This window comes from Anomalospiza imberbis, unplaced genomic scaffold, assembly GCF_031753505.1.
Source record: "Anomalospiza imberbis isolate Cuckoo-Finch-1a 21T00152 unplaced genomic scaffold, ASM3175350v1 scaffold_288, whole genome shotgun sequence".
Classification (NCBI taxonomy): domain Eukaryota; kingdom Metazoa; phylum Chordata; class Aves; order Passeriformes; family Viduidae; genus Anomalospiza; species Anomalospiza imberbis.
Window position 1 is genome coordinate 1 of NW_027099912.1, and position 9543 is coordinate 9543.

General features: G+C 55.6%; 1 protein-coding gene and 1 long non-coding RNA gene across 2 annotated transcripts; one reads left to right on the forward strand and one right to left on the reverse strand.

Moving 5' to 3' along the window:
- Positions 1 to 558: 558 nt before the first annotated feature.
- LOC137466566 (uncharacterized) lies at positions 559 to 1503 on the reverse strand. The gene is made up of 3 exons (XR_010995217.1): positions 1358 to 1503; positions 953 to 1100; positions 559 to 745 (listed from the first exon to the last, which is right to left on the reverse strand). It is a non-coding gene; the product is annotated as an uncharacterized lncRNA (long non-coding RNA).
- Positions 1504 to 2598: 1095 nt separating this feature from the next.
- LOC137466570 (uncharacterized) lies at positions 2599 to 8940 on the forward strand. Its single transcript, XM_068178275.1, is given in 8 exon segments — positions 2599 to 2643; positions 7382 to 7471; positions 7723 to 7822; positions 7925 to 8067; positions 8207 to 8275; positions 8277 to 8445; positions 8448 to 8813; positions 8816 to 8940. Coding segments are annotated over 8 exon segments (1107 nt in total).
- Positions 8941 to 9543: the final 603 nt, after the last annotated feature.

Here is a 9543-nt window from a genome sequence, read left to right on the forward strand (position 1 = left end):
GAGATGCCGAAGCATGTGGATTGTGATGCGAGAGCACAAAGGCATAAAAACGCAGAGCATCTCCCTGGCAGTGGGGAAAAAGGAACCAAAGCCCTGAGGTGGGGAGACCAAACCTCTCCCAGGACTGACTCACAGAGGTCTGGTCATTCCCCAGCATCCCTGGAGGGGATGTGGGCGCTTTGAGAAACAGTCCCTCCTGGGCACCCTCCTCTCTCAGCCTTTTCCATTCTTCTTGGCCGTCCTTTGGTGACGAGCCCCTCTGGCCCAGGACCACAGGGACTGTGTGGGGCACAGGGCACAAATGCTGGGGGCAGTGGGGAGAAGGGGGTCTCACCTGGCCAACAGACCCACGGCGTAGTGCTGGGAGTCAGCACACAGCAGTGTGTCCCAGCCACCCATGTGCTCCATAGCCTCCACCACATTGTCACACCACAGTCGGCCGAGCAGAGCCTTCATGACCTGCACGGCAAACCTGTGTGCAGAGAAAAGCCCAGGTCACACTGGGAGCACTGGCGCTGGCCACAAGGGCACGGGAAGGACAGGAGGACGGGGACCTGTTGGGCTTGCTGGGAAGGCGGTGTTCCTCCTGGCATGCTCTCCAGAAGTTATCAACTTCCTCTGGTGGCATCTGCTGTGTGGTGATGACAACATGGAAGAGCAGTGCCACAAACAGGCGGGAGGAATAAAGGATCAATGCCTCGTGGCACTCAGGCACCTGGACAATCACCCAGATCACCAGAGTTGCCTGCAAGAGAAGCAGCCCAAGGCAGGGCTCAGTGCCGAGGTGTCCATGGGGCAGGGCCCAAGGGCAGACGCAGGGGAGCAGAAGGCCTGGTGCCCCCTGAGCCTGCCCCGAGCCCAGGTTTCAGCCCAGCGCCTGCGGCGTGGAGAGGATGGAGAGCTGCTGGAGAGGCGACCTGGGGGTGAGCAAAGGCCAGTTCCAGAAACTCACAGCCAGGGAAAAAATGTCCTTGTTGTCCCCATCAGAGGTGCACATTCTGGTCAGAGGCCAGTCCTCCATCACACAGAGCAGTGTTGACAGCACTTTCTCCACTGCTGGTCCCGATGAGCCTATGGCTCTCCACAGCACTGCAGCAGCTCTGTGGGATCAGAGCTCTGTGTCAGGGCCATGTCAGTCACAGCACCATGCCCTGTGCAGCTGTGGGGGCCCAGGTGACAGAGCCCTGGAGCCCTGAAGGGCAGGGAAGGAGCACTGGCAGCAGGCTCAGGAAACAGAGGGGCCCGAGGGTCCTGGGCCTCTCTGCCTGTCTGGCAGACCCCATGGGACAGGCTGTGCAGGGCCACGGGCCCTAAAGGCTGCTGAGCCCTGAGCTCTCCAGGCTCGTGGGCCCTGTACCTGTCACACGTTGGGGCACAGCGCAGGAGGGTCAGCACCACGTCAGCAGGGTGTTCTTCAGCCAGCCTCACAAGGTCAATTTGCAGCCTGGCATCCACAGAGACGTAGGTGACGAGACTCTGGTGGATGTTCTTCACCTTGGCTGGCACCTGGAGGAGGCATAGGGAAGACTTGGAGCACTGTTCAAGGGAGCAACTTCCCCAGCTTCCCCCAAGAAGTGCTTCCCTTCCCACCACACTGTGCTGGCCTCAAAGCCTGAGGGGGCCCAGAGACCCTGGCTTGAGGGGACACGCGATCCCGGCTGGCCTCCAGGTGTGGAGCCAGGCTGTTTACCTGCTGCTTGTGAGCAGAAACACTAGGTTCCTTGAAATAGTTGAATATGAGTTCCTGAATCAGAATGGGAGCAGGTGTGGTGTCAGTATTTGTAAGGCCCTGAGTCTCTTCATTGTCCCTGTTTGTGATGGCCACAACCTCAGTCATTGACGAGCTAAGAGCCTTTGCCCAGGTTTCAGTCGCTGAGGCGTCAGAGTCTTCTGAGCGCTCAGCCGAATCCGGGCTGACATCAGGCTCAGCCTGGAGCTCGGTCAGCCCCGAGTCAGGCTTGGCTGGGCCCTCAGCTGCTGTGCTGCCGGTCTTTCTCCGCCGAATGCGCAGGAACTTCCGGAACATCTGCAGGAGAACAAAGGACAGGGAAGCCCGGAGTGTTCCATGGAGTGCTCCAAGCGTGGTGCTGGGCTGAGCAGTGACAGCAGGCCCAGCCCAGGTGGGGATGGCTGCTGGTACCTTCAGGCTTCTGCGGAAGCGGCCACGGCTGGGTTCCTGCTCTTGTGTCCGGTCCAGGGCTGCACCTGGCAAAGAGCGAGCGCAGCCAGAGCTGAGGGGCTGCGGGAGAGGCCGGAGAACACAGCCCAGCCCCGCGCTCCCCAAGCAGGGGCAGCCAGGGATGCCCCAGGGGATGGAGCACGGCCACTGCAGGGTGTCTGCCTGGCCCCTCTTCCATCCTGTCCATGGGCATGTCCCCAGGGGATGGGATGGGATGGGATGGGATGGGATGGGATGGGATGGGATGGGATGGGGCCAAGCTGGCTGCAGCCATCAGCCCTGTGGCCCAGCTCTGCAACTCACCATCCTGCGGTGGCTGGAACTGCTCCAGTTCTTCATGCTGTTGTGCTGGGGCAGCTCCAGGGTCTTCCTTTTTTTTCTTCCTGAACACTTTGAACACACTGAGAAATCTGTTTGCCATGCCAGAGTATGACCTTGAGGGCACCTTCAAGGAAGATGGCAGGGTGATGTTCTGAGTCAACAAGTTGTGTAGTTGTGCCTTGAAGGCACCTGAGACAGAGAAACCTCAGCAAGGCTGCAGGACAGCAAGTCCTGCACTCTGGTCTGGAGGGCTCCTGCCACAATGACAGGAGACTCCTCGTTAAGGATTGTGGTCGCCAATTCCCTCAGTCTGGCTACGCGGGCACCTGCAAAAGAAAAGCCTCGGGAAGGCCACGGGCTGCCAAGTCCCGACGTCCTGCCACGAGGTCACCTGTAGGAATAACGCCTCGGGAAAGCTCCGGGTCAGACACAAACGAGCGCGCTGTGCGGGGGCTCCTCACGACACCGCTCTGTCCCGTCCTGTCCCGTCGCCTGCTCCGAGCACTGTGGCGTGCTCTTGTCACCGCCAGCTCCTATGTCCCCACGTGTCACAAAGGCAGGGCCCTTGGACACCTTGTCCCGTTCCATGCCATGGTGACTGTGCTGCAGCGTGTCACAAAGGGCCCTTGCACACACTGTTGCCACCTGCTGTGGGGCCGCCCCCAGCCCACCCTAAGTGGCCAAGGTTGGAAGGAATCCCTGGCCCCAGGTGTCTAAGACAGCCCAACAGGATCTTTAGGAGCAGCTCAAACCATCAGCACACCCTGCCCTGCTCTGCGGGATCAGGCCATTTAAGAATCCTCAATTCAGGAAGGCTTTACTTCTCATTGGGCCCCTGGAGTAGTTCCAAAATTTGCAAACTTCTGAAATTAATAGAGATTGCTGGGGAATGTGAATGATTTGGAAGTTTGTTCCCATCTAAAAGCAGCAACTCGTTTGCCTTAACACATTCCATTGAAAGTCACTCTGGAAACATAGCACTATACAGAGGCAAAAAGAAGACCATTCTTTGGTGTGCAAATGGTTTTCAATGAAGGGATGATAATATCGTCATTCTCTTAAGGAATAAAAGCTCTCAAGGATTGAAAGTCCATTAAGTGTTACAAAAGTAGCCCAAACAAATGAGTAGATGGAAAAAGGGCTCATCCACCCCAGTAGAGATATCTAAGTGGCCAATAAAGTACAGCTCTCCCATCTTGTTCCCTGCAGGAGAATCAGGACCATGAACGGAAATAGTCACAGATATTCCTTCTGCCCTCCATAAGCAAAGCAGCGCTAAACCACAAATGCTGCCTTCAAGCTGATTCAAATTCCAGCCTAGAACTCTCACCTTCCAGACAACTCCTTCCCCAACACGTCCCCCAAAACCAACCCCCCGCAAACACCCGCAGAGAAGCCCTCAACAGCCCGCCAGGACCCCCAGCTGTCCCCGTCCCTCCTCAAAGCTTTCCCACCATCCAGCAGACCCCCTGGTTCCCTGCATGTGCCGTGGAATGGCACTCTGAAGGATCTTCTCCGAGGAATTCCCTGGCAGCAAGCTCAGGCTGCCAGGCCTATGGATCCTGGCTCATCCTTCCCACCGAGCCTTCCTGTGCACGGCTTTTCCATTGGCACATCTGCGCTCAGCTCGGACTTCTCCACTCAGCCAGGGCTGCTGGTAAAGGATTGAGAGCAGCCTGGCAAGCTCTTTTTCCAGCTCCCTCTGTGCTCTTGGGGCAGGTAGAACATTCCACAGGAAAGCAACTGGTGCCACAGGGAGTGGGCGGCATCAGGCAGCTCTGGGGAGGCCCCTCAGGACTGCTGTACCCTGAGGGAACACTGTTGGCCATCCCCTGTGTGTATCTGCACAAGCTTAAAATCAGCTGCCTCAGCTGCCAGGGCCTCTCTTGGCCAGCATCCTGACGTGGATGCAGGACTGCTGCGAGGCACTGCTGGGACCCAGCGGGACAGGACCGGCTGTCTCGTGTCCACGTAGCACCCCTCACGCAGCCAGGGCCATCCCGAAAGCAGACAGATGCTCCCGTGTCAGCAGAGAGGAGCAAGGAGCACTGGGCTCCTCTCAGGGTACCTCAGCTGGGCTCGCTCCACAACACGCCCCCATTGTAAGGCCTGCTGATGCCCAGCTGCCAGAAATGCCCACCTTGTGCTCTCCAAGATGCACAGGGAGAGCCAATGAGCAGGACACTTTGGGAGGCAAACCTTCCAAGCCTTTCTGAGGCCAGGCACGCACCAAGATCAGCCAAGACTCTCCACGCTGCCTGGCCCACCCAGCCCAGCTCTGTGCTGGCCCTGGGCCACAGCAGCTCCCTCCAAGCAGGAGGCAAATGCATATTGCCAAGAGCTGAAACCCAGCTGTCTTGGTTTGGAAAGACAGGTGTCTGCTAAGGAAGGCAGCAACCTCCCCTGAAATGGAAAAATGTAGACCTCTTCCCTCTGAATTGTTCCAAGTTTGAAATTAAGGGGAGCTCCCAGGCAAAAATATGGGAGCAGGAATACCAGTTCTTTATTAGGGAAGAAAATAACAGATAAAATACACAATGCAGTGAACTGAAACAACACAGACAGAGTCAGAATACAACCTGACACCCTGGTGGACAGGGTGTTGGTAGCAGTCCAATTGGAATTGTGGCTGCAGTCCTCCCGGAGTGTCAGGTGTGGTTCTGTTGGAGAAGTGATCTTGTGGAAAAGGGTGCAGTCTTCCTCTGAAGAGGCAGTGGAAGAGGCAGCTGTTCCTCTGGGAAAATCCAGCGCAGAAATAGCTGTGCTCCTGGGCCAGAAGTTCAAGACCATACATGCAGGTAGGGATGCTTGGCTCCTCCCTCTGGGCGGAGCATCTCACAATGGCATGTTACAGTTCTTTTCAGTCTTGCAGTGGCCCACTATCAGCAGATGTCTTTCCGGAGGGAGGATTGATTGTGGAAGAGATAAGGAACAACTGCCCACTTCACACAAGACAACTGCCATACAGATGGCAAATAGAATACATCTTGCTTTTTTCGATCTGGGACAACAGCAGACAGGGAAGATGTGAAAAGGGTGTGTGTAAAGGCCTTTTCATTCACAGCTCCCACAGAGAGCTTTGGGGCTCACAGCGGGACAGAGACGGTTCTGCTCGCACCTCTGTCCAAAGGGGGGTAACACATCCTGCTGCAGGTGCTTGGCTTGGTCTCGGCAGGTCCAGGTGGATGCCAAACCTGCTCTTCACAGCCTTCTTCCTGCCCCTCTGCCAAGTGCAATGGGCCTTCAAGGACTGAAAGGAGCACAGAGAGCCAAAGGGGGATACTCGCACCTACCTCACTGGGAGCTCCCTGGGAAGCACTTTCCTTGAGAAGCAAGCCCCTTTCCTCCAAAGGCGTTTCCCCAAACGTGCAGCTTTTCTGGGGAACACCAACACACCCTCAAGAAACGCTGGCAAGGCTGAAAGACTTCAGGTCCTTTCAGGACAGGCACTCCAGCTCTAGCTCGTATTCCCCCAAGTGTGTTTCCAGGTGGAGGCTCAGACGTGCAGCCCCAGGCCTTCTACAAACACGGGCTGCTCGCTGCCTCTTTCTGCCGGATCGGTGCGTGTCTCACAAACGGGACGGGACCCTGACTGGTTGCAGACTTGTGATTTATTATCTGTCTGCATCATACAAGCAAAAAGCAAGAGGCACAGGAAAATGACAACACCCATGCAAACACAGATCACAGACAAGATGGCAGCCCATGCAAAGCCTTTTTATACCCATTCTTTGAACCAATAGCATAAAAGAAAAGGTGTAAAGTCGTTATACTCTAAGCAATTAGAAAAGGACCCACGTGGGTTTAACATAAACAAAAAGGACTTCTATGAACCTCAAACAATACACAATAATTCGTTCTTTAAGATGGAAACTTGTTCTATCTTTGCAAAGCATATATCTAGGACTTTCCACATCTTGAGCTATCAATACGTTCTTGTTCTTTCTTGTTCCTTATGATAAATATCAATGTATTCACTTGGTTCTTAACTTCCTAGCTTTCTCAGAAGGTGTAGAAATTTCCCAGCCTTTCTCAGCTTTGGAAAGTGTCTTTTACCTTTTTATATTCCTACACCTCTTCAGCTGTGGGGCCGCCCCCAGCCCACCCTAAGTGACCAAGGTTGGAAGGAATCCCTGGCCCCAGGTGTCTAAGACAGCCCAACAGGATCTTTAGGAGCAGCTCAAACCATCAGCACACCCTGCCCTGCTCTGCGGGATCAGGCCATTTAAGAATCCTCAGTTCAGGAAGGCTTTACTTCTCATTGGGCCACTGGAGTAGTTCCAAAATTTGCAAACTTCTCAAATTAATAGCCATTGCTGGGGAATGTGAATGATTTGGAAGTTTGTTCCCATCTAAAAGCAGCAACTCGTTTGCCTTAACACATTCCATTGAAAGTCACTCTGGAAACATAGCACTATACAGAGGCAAAAAGAAGACCATTCTTTGGTGTGCAAATGGTTTTCAATGAAGGGATGATAATATCGTCATTCTCTTAAGGAATAAAAGCTCTCAAGGATTGAAAGTCCATTAAGTGTTACAAAAGTAGCCCAAACAAATGAGTAGATGGAAAAAGGGCTCATCCACCCCAGTAGAGATATCTAAGTGGCCAATAAAGTACAGCTCTCCCATCTTGTTCCCTGCAGAAGAATCAGGACCATGAACAGAACTAGTCACAGATATTTCTTCTGCCCTCCATAAGCAAAGCTGTGCTAAACCACAAATGCAGCCTTCAAGCTGACTCAGTTTCCAGCCTAGACCTCTCACCTTCCAGACAACTCCTTCCCCAACACGCCCCCCAACCCCAACCCCCTGCAAACACCCGCAGAGAAGCCCTCAACAGCCCTCAAACAGAGTAAGTTTGGACTGAACTTTTGCTTTCAGGCACTCAATGGATTTGTCATCGCCGTGACTGGAGACGGCTACATCTTCTACATCTCCCCTTCCGTGCAGGACTACTTGGGCTTCCACCAGGTGAGCACCATGTTTTCCTGGCTGGAAACAGATGGATGCAGTCCTGGTGTGGGAAGGAGATGCAGATGGAGAGCAAAGCTTCCCAAAGGGCAGCAGCTCCTGTGGCAGGGGAAGGAGCTGGAGTTTGCCTGTTCTTTACACTCAGTCTTGCACTTACAGCACCCAGGAAGGGAAACCTTCTGCCGTGTCCTCTTCCCGACACCTCTGCCAGGCTGTCCAGGAGCAGACACTATTCTGTTTTGTCGTTCCAGTCGGATCTCATCCACCAGAGCGTGTACGAGCTGATCCGTGCGGACGACAGGGCCGTCTTCCACCGCCAGCTGCAGAGGACCCCACTGCATGCTGCTGACAGTGAGTGCCAGGCTGATCCCTGCAGGGGTTCACTTGAGCAGCTCTGATCCGTGAGCTCAGGGCGTGCAGCACAGTTTGGAAAACTTCCGTTTGCTTTTCCAGCTTTTCCCCCTGAGCAGCCGCTGCTTGCCAGACGCAGCGCCACATCCAGCCCCCAGCACCTCCATGCTGAGAAGCAGTCCTTGGTGGAGAGGAGCTTCACCTGCCGCTTCCGCTGCCTGCTGGATAACTCCTTGGGATTCTTGGTAATGCTGGGACACCCTTCTGCTCCTCCTGTGCCTGCAGGGTGTTCCCCCAGAGCCACTTGTGTCCCATAGGGGTGAGAGCACAGCAAGTTCCCAGCACCCTGTTTGCTTCACACCCACGTTTTCTAATCCCTGTAAGGCCTTGAATTTCCATGGGGGCCTGAAGTTCCCCCTTGGTCAGCAAAAGTCAGCAGCAGACAAGTCCCCAAAGTGCTTTCTTTGCCATTGCCACACTCCTCCCGCCTATCTGCATCCTGGAGCTCCGGACCAAAACACCCCCGTTGCACTCAAACACGTTGGTGACTCTGTGGCACAATGTCCTCCTCCAGGCAAACCCAGTCAGTTGCCCATCGGGGGCTTCGCTGGCCATAGTTCCAAAAGACTGGGAGCTGCAGGAGCATACGTGGAGTCCCAGACTCTGCCAGGTGGCAGTCCTGAGAATTCCCCGGGGGCTTGGCTGTGGTGGCCACCCCCCTCCCAGTCTTTTCCTTGCCCTGCCCAGGGCTTGCATGAGTCCCTGTTCTCTGGGGATGGGAAGCTCTATGATGTGGAGGCTGCTCTCCCTGCACCCTTAGGAGGCAGGCAGCAGCCAGGGCATGGCGGCTTCCCCAAACAGCCCCTGGTAGCCCACGTAGAACCCAGCTTTTCCTGGGAGGGGGAGCAGGCAGTGCTCCGAGAGGACAAGGGGTTCTCACAGCTGTGGCTCCCACAGGCTGGGGCAGCTCCTCAGAGGAGCCATGGGCAGGGCCAGCGCAGCACAGCGGACGCCTGCTGAACTCCAGCATGGATCCCAGCGCCCACCAGATGGACTGCATTGTGCTGTCCAAGTGCCAGTATGGAAACAGCCTTTTTGGCAGGAGAGCAACTTCCTGAGGGATGCTGCTAAAGAATCCCTTCCCCAGCAGCCAGGCGCCTTGCCTTGCCCTGCTGAGAACCACCCTGGAGCACCCTCCTCCTCACCGGGCTCGGCTTCAAGGTGCTCAGCAGCTCTCCCGTGAAGGTGGATGCAGGAGCACCCCTGTGCTCCGGGCAGGGTCCTGGCTGCCCATCAGTTCCCTTCTCAGCTGGGCAGCCCCTCTGAACCTGTGAGATCCAGCTCAAGGGGAGGTGCGAGGGCTGCAGGACCTGAGGGGTGCCCGGCTCCTGTGGAGGTCTGCCAGGAGTGCAGCCACACCATCCTTTGTGGGCAGCCTGGTTTGGGGCTCCATGTGAACCAGGAGCCCTGTCTTGGAAAGCCACCAGCAGCCGTGAGCTCTTCTCATACCTGCCTGCTGTGCCCTGTGCCCCCTGGTCTCTCAGCATTTTGTCTTCCAATGCCGTCAGGCAGTCTTGAGATGAAGTGGTTTGGACTTTTTGTTCCGTGAGAAGTCTTTCAGGGAGATGCAGCTGTGCCACTGGGGAGGCTTGTGGGCTTCTGGGGTCCAAGGAAGGACATTGCTTGCTGGCACATCCATGTGCTTGGGGCAGCCTCTTGCA